The 21,156-nt window shown below is 49.3% G+C and overlaps 2 protein-coding genes across 2 annotated transcripts; both read left to right on the top strand.

The window, feature by feature from the left end:
• The first annotated feature begins 450 nt into the window (after positions 1-450).
• On the top strand, positions 451-9,866 carry spire2 (spire-type actin nucleation factor 2). Its single transcript, XM_047034852.1, is given in 16 exon segments — positions 451-1,176; positions 3,364-3,407; positions 3,525-3,911; positions 4,436-4,516; positions 4,819-4,983; positions 5,221-5,307; positions 5,465-5,585; positions 6,308-6,393; positions 6,395-6,475; positions 6,591-6,813; positions 7,354-7,481; positions 8,079-8,216; positions 8,318-8,385; positions 8,496-8,523; positions 9,037-9,134; positions 9,308-9,866. Coding segments are annotated over 16 exon segments (2,331 nt in total). The 5' UTR covers positions 451-872; the 3' UTR covers positions 9,600-9,866.
• A 970-nt stretch (positions 9,867-10,836) lies between these two features.
• Positions 10,837-20,958, top strand: sntb2 (syntrophin, beta 2). The gene is made up of 7 exons (XM_047034200.1): positions 10,837-11,832; positions 15,611-15,821; positions 15,999-16,203; positions 17,899-18,041; positions 18,164-18,360; positions 18,909-19,099; positions 19,370-20,958. The coding sequence occupies exons 1-7, from the start codon at positions 11,115-11,117 to the stop codon at positions 19,460-19,462; spliced, it is 1,758 nt and encodes a 585-aa protein (XP_046890156.1). The 5' UTR covers positions 10,837-11,114; the 3' UTR covers positions 19,463-20,958.
• The last annotated feature ends 198 nt before the right edge of the window (positions 20,959-21,156 follow it).

The raw sequence follows: 21,156 nt of genomic DNA, 5'->3' as shown, positions 1-21,156 counted from the left end.
AGTAAGAGGCACACCTTTAAATTTGCCTGATATTCGACAAGGTTGTATTCCTGTGAACTGACAGAATAAACGAAACGTTGTGGCGACCCCTAACGGAGGCAGCCGAAAGAGGACGTAGGCTATGCCCGTGAACTGATAACCTATACAAACGAAAAAGGCTATAGACGAAAAAGTGAGATGGAAGTTACCTACTGCTTTCTTTTAAATGTTGCAGAGTAGGCTATACCTTGTCTATTGAGATCTGCTTAGATGATCCACTAGTTGTGATTACTAATTTGAACATCTACTGAAAATCAAGTTAGTAAGTAGGCCTACTTATTACAAGAGCCTAATACATTTAGTCCACGAGACTGATTTAGTAGACTATCTTGTAGCCTACATTGATTATTTTGGGGGGATCATTTCTGGTTGGTGACGATGCTCCTGCGCGAGCCAGGGGCGGAGCACGAAGATGCTCTGCAGTAGTGCTGTTGTTGGAGAGCTGGACGTATAAACCTGCGTTTGAACACCTGGATTTGTAAATGAATTGCTTCAACATTGAAATATGACCAATATAGCGGTGCCAACGGGTGGTGGTTGAAGATTCTCAACAAGTTTCTCTTTTCCCCCTGTCACTACTCCTATCGGATAGCAATTGCCAGGATTGCGCCACTCAGGGTATGCTGAAGGTTGCCTCCTCCTCTCGCCTCCTCGCTGCTGATTGACATTCCTGCAGATCAAAGATTGCTTTCATTCGCCGTTATGGAAACTCACCGCTGCGGCAGTTGAGTCGGCGTCCTGTCGAGAGGGAGACGGAACCGAGGTAGCCACACAGTTATCTCAATGGCTACGGAGAGTTCGATGTGAAGAATGGGCTCAGCGGTACCGCAGCTATGGCCAGATCAACAAACAGAAGCGTCAGTGAAGAGGATTCAAGAGTGTCCGCTCCAACGGATCGGGTAGAGGCGCGGGACCTGACCGACCCACGGGAACTGTCTCTGGAGGAGGTGCTGAAATCCTACGAGCAGCCCATAAACGAGGAGCAGGCTTGGGCCGTATGCTACCAGTGCTGCAGAGCCTTGAGGGTGCCGCGCCCGGTCACCGTGACCGGCGGAGTTTACCGGGTGAAGGATCCGTCCTCTATCCTCCTCCTCAGAGACGGGACGGTTTGTCTACAGCAGGAGACAAATACCAACGGTATAGCTGTTTAAAAAAAAATCTCTGCAACTTTCACCTGCATCAAAACACACATGCACAAACTTATTAGTAGCCTAACTCACAGGCCTGTGTGTCTTAATCTAAATTATATTGAGAAAGCTTTAGTCCTATTCATTCACACACGTATTGTTTTGAACAACGTCTTCTTAAAGCGCTCATTTGCCGTACTACCTCCTTGCACGCAAACGACTTGGTGTAGCCTATATAGCTTACCAGTAAATTATCAATTATTTACACCATGTATTTTGGCTCCAGAAAAAAGACCCTATCAGGCTGTATTCCTAGAGACGCCACGTTGTACATTATCAGAAGAGGTTGCCCTCGCAGTAATGCAGCTATCTAATCTCTTTCCCGTCATAAACACCTGCATGCTGACTGCTTTCCAGAAGGACGACTAGGGAGTTACTGTCAGTGGTAATGATTACCTGTGACGTTGCGTTGCCCAAAGCACCATTCGATATTAGAAGCATAGGCCGATAATGATCATTTGTTACATCAGAAACCTATTTCACAGAACGTTGCTACGTGAAAGGTATTGCTCCTTGTGACTGTGAGAGACCGTCAGAGATAAAGTCAACTCTGGCTCGATGATTTCTTGTTTACTTCGTCAGGGGGGATCAGGACTAGGAAATGATGGTTGTAATTGGAGAGATTCATTACGAGATTAATATAATTATTTGACCCCAGATGTGACTAGTCACAGGCATCCGGCAGTCTCTTTCTGTCTCTGGATATGGGTTGGTCGGTGAACCAGAACCAAGCATTTGTTGTGTACACAGAATGCCACACTGGCTGACTTTACAAGCTATCAGGTTGTGTGGAGCCAGGCGGAGGTCCTATACTAATGTTAAATGTTTGTTTCATGGTGATGGGACCTTGGCTCAGCCTTTGATGATCCCCTGTACTGTAAGTTTGTAGGGCGGTGGGCCTGTGTTCATTTTGTTGGAAGTGGAGGTGATGCTGTGTATGAGTCATGTGTATGGGGGGGTGTGTTTAGTCTAACGTTGGTGTGAGAGGTCGGCATGAACACCAGTATCAGCACATCATCGCCCTCTCTCCTCTCTTTGCTTCATTCCTTCCTATCTTCTGTTTCCCCTCTCCCTCCATCATCTCCGTCCTGAAATCCCCCTCCCGTCTGTCTCTCGCTGTGTTCCTTTAAAGTTCAAGTGTCCCCTGTTCTCTAACCTGTTTTCATGACAACCAATTGAGAGGTTCAGCTTTGGGCAGAGTGAGGAGAAGATCACCACACAGAGACTCGACCTCAGAGGCTTGAAGTCACCTGGTTGCTAAGGGGGCGGGGCCTGCGACTGGTCACACAGTTACTGTGAACAAGCTGTCCAGCAGCTTGCCTGACCCTGATGGGATGTCATTTTAGACCCCAATCCCCGACTCCACCCCACCCTGAAGTCTTCAAAGAGCTCCACAAGTGTGTGTGTGATTGTGTGTGTGTGTGTGGGAGAAATGGAGATAGAGAGGAAAATAATGTGTAAGAGAGAGGAATAAAGTACAGAGTCCTTTGTACCTGGTCCAGTTGGGCAGGCTTTGTGAGTGTGGTCTTTCTTCACCCCCCTCTCCCCCTCTCCCCTCTCCCCTTTCCCCCCCCTCTCCCCCTCTCCCCTTTCCCCTCCCCCCCCCCTCTCCCCCTCTCCCCACTCCCCCTCTTCCCCTCTTCCCTCTGTCTGTGTCTCTCTGTCTCTGGTTCCTGAGAGCTGCTGAATGGGGAGTTTCTGGCCTCCCGGGTGTCATTACTGACATCTGAGCTAGGCGCTTCTCTCTCTGTCTGTCCATGCAAACGCACACACCCACAATGATAGGTTACCTGAGTAGCCAACAGAAAATGAGCGAAATGAAAGGACTCAAAGTGAGCCTGGTGGGGGAGGTGCTAACGCACCCCACTCAACAGTTTGACAACAAAATGGTAGAGTTTCACTGACAGTAACTCATATTCTTTAGCCGGGACAAATACATTATAAACTTGCCATTGTCTATTTTGTGGTTTTAGGATGCTGTCTTTTTTATCTTTTAAGTACACAAACCAACAAACACAAACACACACACTTATCTTATTCAGACCTAAACTGTGACATACTGTAGCTATATGTGAACTGCAATTGTTGTTATTGTGTGTGTCCATGCATCATGATGTCATCCTCTGGGTGTCTATAGATGTCCAGGACAGGCCCCCCCTCCCTCCTATGGCAGAGAGCAAGGTAAGCCGGCCCGGCAAGCCAAAATCAAACACACCCAACATCCCTAAAAGAAAAAAAACATGCCCCGTCTCTAACGAACCCCCGGTGGATTTGGTTTTGACCTCTCCCTCGGACCAGCTGGTGCAGTCCCTGGGCGTGGCCATCTACCGGGCCCTGGACTGGGGGCTGGACGAGAGCGAGGAGCGCGAGCTAAGCCCTCAGTTGGAGCGGCTCATCGAGCGCATGGCGGCCGGTAACCAAGGCCAGGAGGCCCAAGCCTCCCCCGCCAATGCCACCACAGACGAGGGCTACAGCGGACAGGAGGAGGAGGAGGAGGAGGAGGAGGGAGAGGAGGGGGCGATGCAGAGGCCTGTGTGTTCCTACCGCCAGGTGATGGCGCTGTGTGCGTCCCGGCTGGCCCACCCGCCACAGGCTCCGGAGCACTACCAGGCCGTGTGCAGAGCTCTGTTCCTGGAGACGCTGGAGCTGCAGACCTTCCTCACCAAGATCAGAGACGCCAAGGAGGTGCTGCTGTCATCTGCCCACAACCAGGCTGTCATATCCAGCTACAGACAAACAGTCATATCCTCCTACAAACACAGTCATATCCAGCAACAGACACACAGTCATATCCTCCTACAAACACAGTCATATCCAGCAACAGACACACAGTCATATCCTCCTACAAACACAGTCATATCCAGCAACAGACACACAGTCATATCCTCCTACAAACACAGTCATATCCAGCAACAGACACACAGTCATATCCTCCTACAAACACAGTCATATCCAGCAACAGACACACAGTCATATCCTCCTACAAACACAGTCATATCCAGCAACAGACACACAGTCATATCCTCCTACAAACACAGTCATATCCAGCAACAGACACACAGTCATATCCTCCTACAAACACAGTCATATCCAGCTACAGACACACAGTCATATCCAGCTACAGACACACAGTCATATCCAGCTACAGACACAGACTCAGGCATAATAACTTGCTGACTGACTGGTTGACTGACTGATTTTGTCTCCAGATGCTGAAGAAGATCAGAAAAGAGGAACCTCTGGAGGACAAGTCCTCGTCAGAGCTGGACGCACTCAAACACACAGACTGGGTGAGGCTGTGTGTGTGTGTGTGTGGCTGTGTGTGTGTGGGTGGCTGTGTGTGTGTGTGTTACGTGAGTTTTGGAGGATTCTGTATATGTTCTTCATTTGTTTGAGGAAGGTAGTGGCTCTGGACTGGTCTGTCAGCTTAACCATTGACAATTGTATATATCTCTGAAAGAGCAGTTATTTGTCTTCTCATATTATCATTTGAGTGTGTGTGTGTGTATGCGTGTGTGCGAGTGTCTGTTTTTGTGTGCATGTGTGTATGTGCATGCACGTATGCATATGTGTGTGTGTGTGTGTGTGGCAGGCCCGTCTGTGGGTGCAGCTGATGAAGGAGCTGAGACAAGGCGTGAAGCTGAAGAAGGTGCAGGAACAGCCCTTCAACCCTCTGCCCTCAGAGTTCAGCCTCACGCCCTTCGAGATGCTCATGCAGGACATCCGAACACGCAAGTTCCAGCTCCGCAAGGTCATGGTGAGACCTCTGACCGACACGTTCAAAGGAGGTCCAGACAAAGTCCCCCAGGAAGGCCGCTCATCTATTGTCTATTGTCATCTCTCTCTCTCTCTCTCTCTCTCTCTCTCTCTGTCTCTCTCTCTCTCCCTCTCTCTCTCTCTCTCTCTCTCTCTCTCTCTCTCTCTCTCTCTCTCTCTCTCTCTCTCTCTCTCTCTCTCTCTCTCTCTCTCTCTCTCTCTCTCTCTCTCTCTGCAGGTGGATGGTGACATTCCCACACAGGTGAAAAGAAACGCCCATGAGCTCATTCTGGACTTCATCAGGTCTCGTCCACCTCTTAAACCAGTGAGTGTCCACCAACCTGTCACTGAGACTATTGTTTGTTGCGGTATCCGTCAATATTATTAAAAAGATGGAAAGGCGGTTACATGACTTCTTGTGTGTGTGTGTCTGTGTGTGTGTCTGTGTGTGTGTCTGTGTGTGTGTCTGTGTGTGTGACCAGGTGTCGGAGCGCAGTCTGCCTCCTCCCCCCCAGAGGCAGGAGTCTCTTCATGAGCGCGTCCTAGCTGGGATCAAACAGGAGCGCAAACTGAGGCCTGTCAGTCTGCCCAGCTCCCAGAGACGTAAGCAAACTCCCCGGCTCTATGAAACACACCAAGCAAACTCCCCGGCTCTCTGAAACACACCAAGCAAACTCCCAGGCTCTCTGAAACACACCAAGCAAACTCCCAGGCTCTCTGAAACACACCAAGCAAACTCCCCGGCTCTCTGAAACACACCAAGCAAACTCCCCGGCTCTCTGAAACACACCAAGCAAACTCCCCGGCTCTCTGAAACACACCAAGCAAACTCCCAGGCTCTCTGAAACACACCAAGCAAACTCCCAGGCTCTCTGAAACAGTGAACTCTATGATAGCCTGGCATCGCCAGACCAATTCACAAAGGCATATTAGTCTGGAACCCCTCAGTTCATTTTCAATATTCAAAACGCACTGACCCAAATGCCTCTAGAAGCAATATGCTGAATTGCAACTAAACATCATTTGGGTTTTTTATTAAAATAATCCTCACCGGTGCTTCTCTGTAAATTCATGGTATTAAACTCTGCCCCATATCAGATAAACAGTTGTGATTGGGCCGGCACTTTTCATGCCAGTGGGAAATCTATTTGAATAAGGGGGGTGGCCAGACACATCTGCCAGTGCAAACGAACCATTAGCCAGATTGGCTACTCCCAAGCTCGCAGATTGGTCTGGGTGCTAGGCTAGATCTAGGAACAGTTACTAGGAACAGGATGACATGGAAGCACCACCATAAATACTGTTGTTGTTTTCTTTCCCCCCAGCGTTTGGCTCTCTGCCCTGTCTGGTTTACACCTGTCCATGTGACATCAAATCTACTTCCTGCATTGACCTGTCAGTCGCAGACTTGGGGCCCCCGCCCTCCCTCCCGTCCGCGCATCCTGCTCAAAGCTCCTACTCTGGCTGAGATGGAGGAGATGAACATATTTGAGGTGAGGTTCTTGTTCTGACTGGAAAGACTTAAGGGAAGATGTTGCTAACTGTGTAACCCACAGAATATGACAATAGAAACAGTAGACAGTCGTTGTGTTCTCGTCCCCCTGCCAGGAGGAGGAGTCTCCAGGCAGCGGGGAGCTTCGTCGGGCCGAGAGCTCTCCGACGCCAATCAAACGAGACCGCTCGTTTTCCGAACACGACCTGGCAGAGCTGAGGGGCGAAATGCTGCCCTCTCTGTCAGACTCCGCCCACCTGGCCGTCGTCGTCCTGCGTGGGGGGGAAAGGCCGCGCTCACACACGTTGTCAGGGGCCGGCCCACCCCCCACCCACAGAGGTCAGCACTGGCCACACTCCCCTCCAAACACCTGTCTTAGTCAATCACAACGACTGTAATTCCGGTTCTGACCAACAGAGGGAGACATACACTTCAGGGTTTTTGTTGAAGCTTCTCTGATGCTCTGGTGCCCGTTCCTAAGAACATGAGGTCTGTTGTTATGAGTCAGGACACAATGAACTGGGTGACAGCCTATCATATGACATTCCACATCATGTAGTTTTGTCTGCTGACAGCCATGTCATAGTAATGGGCTGCTCACTTTAAAGAGAGTCCCCACTATTGTGTAACTCTGGATAAGAGCGTCTGCTGCTAAAATGACGAAATGCAACTGAAAGTCAAAGTCATAAGTGGGGATGGACTCTAATCTACTTATGGCGATACGAGGCTCATTGCTAGACGCCAGTTAAATACTGAGGGGACCAAGCAGTTTGAGATAGAGAAAACACACACACTAATTTAGTACCCTCTTTGTACTAAATCGTATATACCTGTTCTGTGTGTCTCTCTCCCTCTTCCCTCTCTCCCTCTCTCTGCCAGCCTCTCTGCCAGTAGCAGGGTGGGTTCCTCCCTCTCCAGCGCGCTGTTCGCTCAGCTCTGTTGATGAGCTGACAGAGAACACAGAGGCTGGCTCCGCCTCTCAAACAGACAGGAAGCGCCTGTGGATGGTGAGACACCTGTCACCTCCACCTCCCTGCCCCACTCAGCTCCACCCACCTGCCCCACTCACCTCCTCCTCCCTGCCCCAGTCACCTCCACCTACCTGCCCCACTCACCTCCACCCAGCTGCCCCACTCACCTCCACCTACCTGCCCCACTCACCTCCACCCAGCTGCCCCACTCACCTCCACCCAGCTGCCCCACTCACCTCCACCTACCTGCCCCACTCACCTCCACCTACCTGCCACACTCACCTCCACCCACCTGCCCCACTCACCTCCACCCACCTGCCCCACTCACCTCCACCTACCTGCCCCACTCACCTCCACCCACCTGCCCCACTCACCTCCACCTACCTGCCCCACTCACCTCCACCTACCTGCCCACTCACCTCCACCCACCTGCCCACTCACCTCCACTCACCTGCCCCACTCACCTCCACCTACCTGCCCACTCACCTCCACCCACCTGCCCACTCACCTCCACCCACCTGCCCACTCACCTCCACTCACCTGCCCACTCACCTCCACCCACTTTCCCCCTTACCTCCACCCACCTGCCCACTCACCACTCTGATGATTCACCTCCTTGCCCCGTGTGTTTAGGAGGAGTTCAGTCACCCAGTGGAGAGTCTAGCCTTAACGGTTGAGGAGGTCATCAACGTGCGCCGTGTGCTGGTGAAAGCGGAGATGGAGAAGTACTTGCCGAGTAAAGAGCTCTATAACAATCTGAAGAGAGGCAAGGTACTGAACCCACCCTGTCTTCATCCTATCCTGTCAGGTCTGCACTTGTGACGGCCATTCTGATGAGCTCTCTGTGTGTGTGTGTGTGTGTGTTTTCGCAGGTATGCTGCTGCTGTAGAGTCAAGTTCCCCCTTTTCTCCTGGCCCTCCAACTGCTTGCTCTGTAGAAGGTGAGACAGATCAGCGTGGTCATCCTGTAGCTGCTTCTCTGCTCCTGTGTTGAGGTCATCCCTGTTCACATTGCAGCTTCACTCATCTGTTCCTCTGGTTTCTCCCACAGGTGTGTATGTGGATCCTGCAGCGCTAAGGTACTGTACTGTGTCCTTGTAGCATACACATGCTAAATCCACTGGATGTGGCCTAAATGCCTTATGACAATGTCACAGTTTGATTTGATTCTGCTTTTTAATTCTGTCAATGATCTTGATTTGTGCTTCAGTGGACAGACCATGTGGATGTGTGGTTCTGTGCTCCGTAGGTTTGAGGTTCTGGGCTGTGTGGGTTTGTTTGTTTGTTTGTGTGTGTGTGTGTGTGCTAAAGACTTGTTCTGTTCTGAACCTTGGCGTGCATTCGGAGATGCCGGGCAGTGTGGGTTTTGTGGTGCTGCGTTGTCTGTTTTTGAGTATGCCAATGTGATGCTTCTGAACTCCTGTGGTTTTCTGTTCAAGTTTGTGGTTGTTCAGTGTGTGAGGGTTCTACTCTGTATCTGTAGTGTGTGTTTTGTACTTTGTACCGTGATGGAATGCGTGCTTGTGGGGAGGGGGCTAGGGGGCCGACCAAATCTCCGTCCAATGTTTCAGTGTGTCACCGCTTCTCTCCAGATGAAAATCCCCTCGAAGAAGATGGCCCACATCCCGGTCTACACACTCGGTTTCCACAGCAGCCCTAAGAACCACGGCCGCAGGAGCGAGGTGTACAAGTGAGTCACCATCTCAGTCACTATCACGCAAGTTTATACACAGACAACCAGATATCCAATCTATTTTCCAGTTCCTACCAACTGTAGGATTTATTTCATCGTTGATGCCAGGTGAGGCGGGCTGACTTCATTGGTCACATGTCAAATGAATCCTGCGTCTGGCTCCTCCTCAGGTCTCTGCGCAGCCTATCCCGTCGCTCGGTAGAGGAGGAGTTCCCTCATCTGTACGCCCACGGCTGCAGCCTGAGGGACGTCTGCGCCGACTGCACCAAGTTTGTCGCCGACGTCATCTCCTCGAGTCGGCGGAGCCTGGACATCCTAAACAACACGCCCAAGAGGGAGAACGCCGCCCCCAGGCCACACCCCCAGCCACGCCCCCAGCCACACCCACAGCCGCGCCCGCCGTCATCCTCCTCGTCATCTTCATCACCACAGCCGCTCAGTGTGAAGAGAAAGACCAAATGAATGACCTGACTGTTGGTTTACACGCCCCCACTCCACCCCCGTCTGCACTAGTCCTGCTCCAGACCCCCCCCCCCCCCACACGCACACACACACCTACCTACTAGCCTGCAAGTGCCCCCCCCCCCACCCTTACCCCCAGCTGAAGTGCTTGTTAAAGGTGGTCCTGCCCACACTTCCTGTGTGTACAGGAGGAAGTGGGTTCAGGGCAACCACATGTTTGCCTTATCATGCCTCTGACAACATTCACCGATGCACACCTGAGATAGAGATAGAGAGAGAGGGAGAGAGGAAGAGAAAGGGGGAGAGAGAGAGGACAGGGAAAGAGGGTCGAGGGGAGGAGATGAGAGAGAGAACACAGAGGCGCCCCGCTGAGCGTTACAAGATAACTCCCCTTGTAGCCCCCTAGTTGCCTTGCCCTAGATAAGTTCACTGTATGAATGTAGTTCTCGTTTATAACACCACAATAATAGACTCAAGGTGGAGTGAAAACCCTAACACGGTAGGAACCCCTGGACACGTATGAAAGGTACATCATGACTTTGAAATGTGCTCGGAATGGGCTTTGTCCTTATATGGCATGCTGTTCCAGCTCTGACTGTCTGAATGTAACTTGGTCCAAGAGTGGCCTTGCTTGTTCTGTTGTGGCCCAGAAGAGAGGTGGTTTTCCTTGGGAATGGCAGGTCTGGCAGTACCCCACTGGATAGGGGCCCAGACAGGAGGACCAGGGCCCAGGAGGGAGGTTAACCATAGGATGAGGCCCGTCTTCCTGATCCTGCCTCTGTAATATCTGTTGTGGATGACACACAGTAAACCTCGACTGCAATAAATGGATGTGCAAACACCAAGATCCTCGTGTGCACTGAGTGATTTTGTACATAGACGGGATCTGGAGGAGACCAAGGTAGGGTAGCCTCACATAACAGTCAAATATTAAATAGGATTGTGCTTGACAGAATGATACTGATTAAACATTGATCCTTCTCATAGTACATGATATTGGTTTAATTAATGATACATTTTGTATAATTGTCATGTGAGGAAACTTGATCTAAAAAAAGCTTTTCTTATGTGTCCTCCTTTGCAAATATAAAACAAATACTTTAAAATACTAGAAACCGGGCTGTGACAGTAGATGCAACCCCTGGTACACTCCCATGCATCTGTTGACATTGACAGACCACCCCAGCGGCCTTTAACGCCGCCTTTCTCATGAATAAGTAATCTCAACAGACATTCATTGGTTGTTTCCGGCATCCGGCTCTGAGTTTACTCCAAAAGCCAGTCAACTCGGCCCCGCTCGCTCAGCTGAACAGTAGGCTGCGCTCAACAAGCCAGTCTATCACGGGCAGTGGTTTCCTTTCCCTCTATTTGGATCCGTTTTTTCTGTCCTCAGTTTCCCGCAATCTGTGCGTAAGTGGGTGTGTCGATATAGTGCAGGGCTCGTACGCACTTTGAAAAGAAGAAAAAGTTTAGCATGAGTTTAGTCTGAAACCCGCCCCGGAGAAGGCTACCAGGATGGCTGTCTGGACCAGAGCGGACAAAAACGGGCAACTGGACCTTTTGCTCCGGGACCGTTGGATCCGAGTTTCGGCAGAATTGACTCGCGAGACTCTAACGTTAAGCGCAGAGTCGGACATAAGCGGACAAGGGAACAACTTGGATTACAACTCTCCAGGAGGCCTAAGAAATGGAGTGTCTAACGGAAACGATCCCGGGCTGGCTTCGGGAAACTCGAACCGCGGTCAACTCCTGAACCAAGAGCAGCAACCGAACAACGGTGGTCGAGGGCGCAGCGGTAGTGTGGGCATTAACCGGGTTCATTACGAGGGGAGTTACGGTTTAAATAGTCCGGGTTCTGGCAAGTATGCTCGTGATAATGGTACAAACTCTGACTTTGGTAGCCCCGGGTCCAGTTACGGCAGTCCTGGGTCCAGTTTTAGTTCGAGACATGGCGAAGTTTCCATCAATTCAGAATCTGTCACAGAGGCAGTGCGTAAAGTTCGAGTGGTCAAACAGGAGTCCGGCGGCTTGGGAATCAGCATCAAAGGGGGCCGAGAAAACCGAATGCCCATCCTCATATCCAAGATCTTTCCCGGACTGGCAGCAGACCAGAGTCGCGCGCTTCGGGTCGGCGATGCTATCCTGTCTGTCAACGGGAACGACCTGAGGGAGGCTACGCATGATCTGGCGGTGCAGGCGCTTAAAAAGGCCGGAAAGGAGGTTACGCTTGAGGGTAAGATTGAGAACGCAACAGCGGGGATTTGTCAAGGCCAGGTTATACATAACCGACAACCACCTACGCTTCGATTTTGTTTCTCTTATCAAACTAGTTCTCAGAAATAGTATTAGACACACAACGCGTTACCATATCAGCATTACAGTGCAGTTTCTCACATTGAAGGACTTTTTGACAGAAAAGCATGTTGACCAAGCTAAAGGAAGGTTTTTAGGTAGACGGCTATGTCAGCATGGTGAACTTTCTAGATGTCAGGACTTTCCCAGGTGCGACCAACTTGCCCGTCAGTCATACAGAAGTAACAAAGTGTCATCTCATCAGTGCATATCAGTAGAAGCTCGAGGGCTTCGATCAGCGCTATCAACTATCAGAGGTGGAATGTATTTATGTTGTGTAACGAGTCCTCGCATTCTCACCGCTCAGCCACTGTCGATGTGGTTTTTGAACGGGGGCGGGATCAGCTATATCAACAACGCTATCATATCAGTAAACAGGAAAGTGACCGCAGTATGACAAAGTCAGCCGTTGTATCATGGAGGCCTAGATAAGGCCTCATTGCATACGCTAAGTGATTGTGTGGTTGTCATTGATGTGAATGTGCACATTAGAGTTGGGCCCCTGGCTAGGAAACCTGTGAGGGTGTGCACATGCACTGTGTGGTTAATGTTCCGGAATGGAACCTGGAACAGAGTAAGATCGAGGAAGGTTAGAGTCTTTTGGTGTGGTAGGCAGTTGCTCTCAATTGAGCTTTTCAAATGAGGTATCTCTGTTGCCTCAAGAAAAATGCACAGCATCATATTATTAAAACGACCCTCAATACATCCATCCCTTTTTCCAGCTGTCATCTAACCATCCATCATTATATCCACCGCTCCACCCCACTTTTGTTTAGACATTGTAAGTGGCAAAGTCGAGTGGATGATGTAAGACCTACTCGGGCTCCAACCTGGGACCCTCGGATGCAGGAATGTCCCAGGGCGCTGTCACTGTTTGTCAGCATGTCGGATCGTTGAGTTGTGGTGTTTGTGAACGGAGCACCCTCCCCAGGCCTAACCAGGGGTTGTCAGAAGGAGCTTTGGGTTTCCAGACCACTGTGGCATGTACACTAGACATTAACAACACATTTGCTGGTGATTAGCTGCCTGACCTGCCTGACCCCCAGGTTGGCTCCACAGCCGGGACCCAGGCCTGGGGGGGGGGGAGAGGGGGGAGGAGGGCTGGGGAGGGGCTCCTGTCCAGACCTGATCCACATTCTGGTCAAATCCTGGCTTCTAACTAGGACCAAGATCTGGCCTGACATGACCATGTGCATTGATAGAGTATATGTAGCCAATACTGTTGTTTTAGTCCATATCACAACAAGCTTAATCTTCATCAGTGTCCATCATCCCCATTTGGTGGGCGGCGAACACGCGTACACCAACCTATGGCACGTATGTTAAAAACACCTGTCATTGGAGCCATGCTGTTGTCAGACTGAGTTTGCACGGTCATCTGTTCCTCCCGGAGGAGCCCATTGTCTTGTTGAATAAAGGATTAGAAATGGCACACGCAGACAAAGAGTCCATTGACCAACGAAATGGGGACAGCCCTGATTGAGGACGAGTTTGTTCTGTTGTTCCCCTGCCAGAGCATCCCACGGAACATGGCACCGTCCTCCTGCTCACAATGCGACATGAGTCTGAACATCTTCAAATGGGCCACGATGTCTGAGTTCAGACGCCAGCAGTGTCCTCTCTGAGGTTTGGAATCGCGGACTGGAGTTGCGCTGCACTGTGACTGGAGTTGAAACGGATTCTCTCTCTTTCTGCGCTCTGGCAGCCTGTGTGTGTGTGTGTGTGTGTTGAAACAGATGGATGTTCAGTCCAGTAGTAGGGCACCAGGGCAGCAGCACATGTTGTGTGAAAGAACAAAAGGACCACACATAAACATGGTCTCTGCATGGACGTGTTGTATGATTCAGGTTCACAGTTAGCCAGGGAGGGGGGGGGGGCAGGAGGAGGAGGCAGGTGTTATTGTGTTTGAAGAGAAACTGCAGAGGGACTTTTAATGCATGGGAGTTAGATAGAGAGAAGGCATGCTGAGTGGGTCTGTTAAGCGTGAGAGAGAGGGAAGTTGTTTGTGTGTGAGAGAGTGAGAGAGTGAGAGAGTGAGAGAGTGAGAGAGTGAGAGAGTGAGAGAGTGAGAGAGAGCGAGATGTTCATGCGCGTGGAGCCTCAGTGGAGTTGTGTGGAGTAGGACAAGCCCCCCTCCCCCTCCTGGACTCCTCTCAGCCCATGTGAGGAGTCAGACACACTGTTCTCATTAGGACTCTGGCAGCACTGGTCGAGGGGCTGGGGGACGGGACAGAGAACTAAGGGAATAAGCAAATAGTAAGGGAGAAAGTGGGGGTGTGTGGATTGGAAGGGATGGAGAGGGGAGGAAAGAGAAAGTGGAGAGAGTGTGGTAGGGAGAGAGAGAGGGGGAATAAAGAGGGGAGGGGGCGAGACAGTTGGAGACGAGGTTTGGGAGGTTGGGGCTGGACAAACCTCAGGGGGGTTTCTGGTTAGTAGAAAAACAGCGGTTTGACTGGCTGGCCAGCTGACTGACTCAATGGCTGACTGGCTGTCTGGCTTGCTAGCGTATTGACTGCCTGTTTTAGCCGCTTGGCTATGGGCACAGAGCTATTGAGGGAAAAAGACAAGCTTGCTATGTAGGATGGCACCTCATGGGACTATACACACACACACACACACACACACACACACACACATTGACTGTCCTTAGTGTGCTGGCCTAATTAAAAGCAGAAGTGGAACTGAGTGACATTTCTGTCAGGTCTAATGAGATCTTTAAACAGGGTAGAGGAGAGGACATAAGAGGAGAACTCAGCATATTTTGTGATTTAACACATAAGGAGATACTCCTTTACGTAACACGCTCAAAAAAAACCCACAGAGGCAGAGATATTCATGGTCACTGTTGGTATGAGCTCTATAGTTGGTAGGCCAACTTAACTTGGCCGACTGCCCCACCACAGCCCTAACCCTGTCTCTCTCTCACACGCGTGCGCACACACACACGCACACACTCTTTCTCTCTAGCAGGCGATCAGATCAGCTACTTTTACAACCTTAATCCCAGCCTACATCCTATAATGACATCATCCTTCATCTCCATGGATCCAATGTCTTCCTCAGAGTAGAGGGACCCAAAGGATCGTCACACACACACACACACACACATGAATACACATATTCAAACACGTACACCTATTCTTATGAACACCCACATTATCATGCACACACACAAGTAAGTATTAGCAGAAGTGTGACTGTGCATTTCAGAGAGTGGGGGAGGGGAATGGAAAGAAGATGTTGATTTGTGGTAGAGGAATGGAGGGTTGGGCTCTTTGAGGAATGGGAGGTAATGGTGCCTGGACCAAATCTGGCACCAGAATCCATTATTGTAGTTTAAATCATTCTTCTACAAACAGCCAATCACACAAGCTCTCCAAGCACTCACTGCGACTCTCATTGCTCACAGCTACAGTGTACTTCTTCCAATGACACCCTTTGAACACTTGTATTATACTGTAGTTGGAACTGTTTCAACACCCCTGCAAGACATCTGATTGGTCAGGAGGGAAAAGGTTAGCTACAATAGCCACAGAAATAGTTAATCACCCGGTGTTGTGTGCCTCCCTGCTTGCTGTAGCGCGTTCCTGAGGGAGCAGGCCAATACTTCACGATGCCCCGCTCTAATAGTTGTGTGACCGTGTGTGTGTGTGTCCCAGTGAAGTACATCCGGGAGGTGTCTCCACTGTTCAAGAAGCCGTCCCTGGTGGCGGACCTGCCGTGGGACGGCGTGCGTCCTCAGTCGCCTAGCTACAGCGGCAGCGAGGACTCTGGTTCGCCCAAGCACAGCTCGGCCAAAGACAGGAAGGTCATCAGCCTGAAGATGTGCTTCATCAGCCGTAACCTCACCATGCCGGACCTGGAGAACAGGTGTGTGTGTGTGGGGGGGGGGGGGGGGGGGGGGGGGGGAGGAGACTGTTATTGCGTGAGGAAGAGGCTTCCTGATGGCTAGTTCCGATCTGTGTATGGATGCCAGTTCCTGTCGTCCTGTCTTACAGTTGTCACAGTGTGTTAACGTGTCGGTTTGGTTCCTGCTGTGTCGTCCAGGCTGCTGGAGCTCCATTCCCCAGACGGGCAGCACACGATGGTCCTGCGCTGTAAGGACGGACCCAGCGCCAGCTCCTGGTTCAGTACCATCCACACCAACATAGCTGCCCTGCTGCCCCAGACACTGGCCCACATCAACGCTTACCTAAGCGCCTCCGGAACTTCAATCCCCCATCTTAAACACATAGGCTGGCTGGCAGAGCAGGTACCACGTACACACACTAGGGATGGGGAGGGAGGGGAGGGAGGGGGGGGGGAGAGAATCAATTAAGTTACGATTCGCAATTCTTGTGTGTGCCGATTTTTTTATCGCCACGCTGCCTCCCAAATCGATATTTTGTCTGTAGCCTACTTTAAATGATTTTATTCAAGGCGAAAAAAACATTGCCTCTTATAATCCTACCTCAGTCAGGTGCCATTAGAATCGTCATAACTTTTGCCCACTATACGGCGCCCCAGCCTACAGATATAGCGCAACGCAATATATTGGTTCCAGATGTCCTTCCGGCTAGAAGCGCACCTTCACACGTAGTAGCTAGGTAGGAATACAAAGGCTAACATGTTGGACAGCAAACATGTCAAAAATGTATCCCATGATTCATGCTGCACCTTAACAGTTTAATCGCACGTCTGGAAGAACTTTGGCTTTCATAATTTACAAGGAAAAAAATTGTTAGACATGAGCAATGCTGTCTGCAAACTATGCCACGGAAAGAAAGTAATACCACCAACATACATGCGTGCCCATATCACTGTAGACCATCTTATCAGTTATCAGACAAAACAGCGGAGGAAGCCAAACCTGCTAGCAGCAAACAACAAACGCTGAATACATATTTCAGCAATCTCCCTAGCGGTTCAGAAAAGGCAAATCGCATAACAGAATCAATCTATCTTTTTATATGCAAAGACCTTCGTCCTTATAGTGTGGTCGAAAATGCAGGTTTTCGTAACATGATACATTAGAGCCGAGAAACACTCTACTGAAGGGGACGTCGTTACTGCCCAGAGGAACAACCTCACCCCAGAGCATGTTGACCAGCTCTTGTTTTTGCACAAGAATCTAAACATACCCAAGCACTAGCTTTGCATGGCCTACATGCAAACAACAGTGAAGCATAGCCTACTTTTTGTTCATTTCAAAGTTTATATTTTAAATACACTTTCATTCGTTCTATTTATTTTACCTTTTATTTATTGTTTAAAAGTAGCCTAAGTGGCATACATTCCTTAATCTGTCAGTTTGTGTGCAGTTGACAGGCGCTATATAATAGTAGAGCACATTTTCATTTATTTTCTATATTGGCTGCCCTGCAGTCATTAAGTTAATGTTAAGATTTAGGAATTAAAACTTGAAATAAAACTTGGAAAGTTCTAAGAATATTTGACTGTTGTATTTGAATGTATGATTCAACAGTTTTTCATGGTTCAGTGTTTAAAAAAAATATATAACTAAAGGAAATCGCAAAAAATTGTAATATCGAATCACAATACTTACAGAATCATAATACCCACAGAATCGCAATATATATCGAATCGCCACTTAAGTATTGTGATGGTATCGTATCCGGAGGTCCCTGCTGATTCCTGTCCTTAACACATACACAGACACATACACAGACACACAGAGCTATGGTAGAGATGCTATATAGTCACTGATTATGAAGTGTGTCTGGTTGTTGTGTAGCTGCTGTATGTGTCAAGACCTTATCATGTATGGAGGTGTGTGCAAGGGTATGTTTGGTATATTTAGTAGTTGCCGCGGTATGGTATGACAGGAAGCACTTTGTCCAACCAAACCAGAAGTTTCCATCCACAGTGGTGCATGCCCACCCCCTACCCCCTCCCACACACACACATGAAAACACACACGCATTTAAGGGGTGCTTATCTCTTATAGGTCCAGCTGGATGGTGGCCGTCACCAGTTTCGCCCTGTTGTCATGGCGCTGACAGAGAAAGACATCCTGCTGTTTGAGTCAGTGCCATGGAGCCGTGAAGCCTGGTCCACACCTCTGCTCACTCACCCTCTACTAGCTACCAGGTACCTCTGTCTCTCTCTGTCTCTGTGTGTCTCTCTCTAACTCCACCTCTGTCTCCATCCCCCCAGCCCTCTCTCCTCTCCCTCCCTGACCTGTGTGTTGTTTCCCTGTCTTTCCTTCCCAGACTGGTCCACTCTGGCAGTGCCCGCAGCGCCCCTGCCCAGGGGGCAGAGTTGGTGTTTGCCACGCGGACGGGTACGGGGCGTGGCATCGAGTCCCACGTGTTCCGAGTGGAGACCACCTGGGACCTGTCGTCATGGACGCGGGCGCTGGTGCAGGGCGGGCACGCCGCGGCAGAACTTATCAAAGAGGTGTCTATCGGTGAGTACGTGTGTGTCAACTCTTTCTCTGTACACTGCATGCTGGTTCGAATCGAGTTTTTGTTTTTTGTGTTTTGGGAATGTTTGTGGTTCGTGGTTCCCTGTCCCAAGGTGGCGTTTTCTCCATTATCCAGGAAGCTGGGGCAGAATAATAGGGTACCAGAGAAGATCAGAAGTTAATGACAGTGTAGCGAAGAAGAAGAGAATTGAAGCAGATGTTGAAGCAGCTCAGCCAGAATGTGAAATGTTTCCACTGAAGAGAACAATAGTTGGCTGCTAGAATTACCACTGGAAACCCTCTTTTCCTTCCTCTCTCCTGCTGTTAAACTGACTCGCTCTTTCTGCTGTGTAAATCACAAACGTTACATTCAGACACCTGGAAGTGCTTCAGTAAAAGAAACAGCAGTCACACACTCTTCAAGGGTCTTAACGTGAGGTGCCATGTCTTAGCCCACTGCCCCACCTCAACACTAGATATTTTATGTTTGACATTTGTTTGTGTGTGTCTCTGTGTGTGTCTCTCTGTGTGTGTGCGTGCGTGTGCGTCAGGTTGTATGTTGAACAGGCAGGATGTCCGGCTGACTCTGCACTATGAGAAGGGCTTCACTGTGACGCGGGAGCCACCTGACCCTCCAGGGGGCGCTGTGCTCTACAGATACCCCTTTGAGAAGCTCAAGTTGTCTGCCGACGACGGGATACGAAACCTCTATCTGGACTTTGGAGGTCCCGAGGGAGAGATGGTGAGCAGTGTAACTGGTGCCCAGGGTGTTGCTGTGTGGGCTCTGTACAGGCCAGAGCCAGATGACAAGACGCTTCAGTAGACATGACAGAACCTAGGCTTCCTTGACACCATTAGTTACAATAGCTCTTGTCCCGTCCCCCCTCTCTGTCTCTCTTTTTCTCTCTCTCTTTTTCTCTTTCTCTTTTTCTCTCTCTTTTCTCTCTCTCTTTCTCTCTCTTTCTCTCTCTCTTTCTCTCTGTCTCTGTCTGTCTCACTTTTCATCCTCCAGGTGTTTGATTTGCATTCCGGGCCGAAGCCTATTGTGTTTGTGCTCCATTCGTTCCTGTCTGCCAAGCTGACCCGTCTGGGCCTGCTGACCTGAAGCAGTACCAGGAGCCCCATCCAGAGATCCCCCCCCTCCTCTACTGGTCCTTCACAGCCTTCCGGTCTCTCTTTGTGTACTTTGCTATTATAAGATGGATTTAAACAGAGTTTAAGAGGAACTAGTAACTGTTACTTGACTTTGGGCACTGAACTGACATGGAGCGTAGAAGCCTGAGCGGATGATGAAGTATGCTTGTGTAAAGGTGTGTGTGTTTGTGTTGGCTTGATAGTGTGCCTGTTGCCTAAAGCACCAATTGTTTAGTACAATATCCCAAATGACTGTTATAATCAGGATTGCCAACTGTGCCTTTTTACGTGTAGTCAAGAAAGCTTTTTCTTCTTTCCATTTGTTGTAAGTGTTGTAAGATTCCAAGCAGAGTAAGCTTTTAAGATGCACAGCAATAGTATTACTTTTATACTGTAACCCTGATATTTTAGTATTGGCTAGTTAGTACATTTGTATGTATCATTGGGACAGTTTCCAAGACACGGTGAACCTCAGTTTGGAACTGCAGACAAGACTTCATCTGTGTTGAGGAATACTAGCCCCCCATGTTTATAATGTCCTCTTGACTGTATGAACTTTTAAGTGTATTAGACCATTTCTAAATTACAGCTTAACACCTGTCCCGTCCCCCTTATGTCATTTCTATATGACATACATGACATAAGTCACCCTTATGCTACCTGTCACTGTGCACACTTAGTTAGCCACTCCCCCTAGCCTTCTAGCCTGGGTCAGGGAGGGTTTCTCTGGAGATCTGTAAAGGGCGGACCACTTCTAACCATTCCTTGTGATGCATCCCAGACGCACACAGCATGAGTTTGACGTGACGTACAGGTCACGTGGCAGGATGTGTACCGGTAGAGTCACCTCCTGAGGAACCATCTGACTGGGTGACTTCAGAGTCTTGTACGCTTCCTTTCAGACCAAGGTCCATCATGATGTTGCTGATGGACTAGAATGATGATGATGATCATGTTCCATGAATACAGAGTAGCGGGATCAATCCTGCAGTTGTGTTATTCCAGTTCCTAGTCCAATGTTTTTCCTGTGTATACCCGTGTCTTTACCAGAGATTCCACCGATGCTCTCGCTGTTAGCCTAAAAGTCAAGCCTTCCAGTTTACCCATGAATGTATCTCACTGAACAAATTACAGTTTCAAGCTGTTGGTTAAACCCTTTTGTATTACTCTGATCTTCAAACATGTTTAGCTTCCAATAGGACTGTTTCCTATGCAAAGCAATGCTTTTACTCCAAGAAAGGGTTATTGAACCAAAGTTTTGTATCTGTGGCAGCTTAATGCGTTGTACACAATCGCAGAGAAAGCATAGGAGAGCCTGCTGTTACAACATGTTACATGCACAACTATGGTAGACTCTACGCCTGCACTCTGATATATACAGTATGTAATGTATAATAATAATGATGTTATAACCTCAAATGTAAATATATAGCCTATACAAATAAATTTCTCCCAAGACAAAATTGCTACCAGAATTTGTGTGCTTTAGCTTTTTATTTTTTCAGTAATTTTTTCAAAGATTATGGGTTCATAATGGGCAATAGTATTTGGCATCTGTAGAAAATGTTTGCCCATATTTGATGCCATAAATATATGCTTCAAATCGCTGAAGAGATGGTAGCGGAACTAGAACTGTATCCAACGACGTTCACGCTAGAGGGCGAC

The sequence above is a fragment of the Hypomesus transpacificus genome, chromosome 14, assembly GCF_021917145.1.
Source record: "Hypomesus transpacificus isolate Combined female chromosome 14, fHypTra1, whole genome shotgun sequence".
NCBI classification, from domain to species: Eukaryota; Metazoa; Chordata; class Actinopteri; order Osmeriformes; family Osmeridae; genus Hypomesus; species Hypomesus transpacificus.
This window is presented reverse-complemented; position numbering and strand designations above follow the sequence as displayed.

What these genes read in the sequence shown, in the direction of transcription:
- sntb2 (XM_047034200.1), top strand. Translation starts at nt 11,115, where the DNA reads ATGGCTGTCTGGACCAGAGCGGACAAAAACGGGCAACTGGACCTTTTG. An exon ending in AAAGGAGGTTACGCTTGAGG is followed by an intron (nt 11,833 to 15,610) that starts GTAAGATTGAGA and finishes TGTGTGTCCCAG; the next exon opens with TGAAGTACATCCGGGAGGTG. An exon ending in TAGGCTGGCTGGCAGAGCAG is followed by an intron (nt 16,204 to 17,898) that starts GTACCACGTACA and finishes TATCTCTTATAG; the next exon opens with GTCCAGCTGGATGGTGGCCG.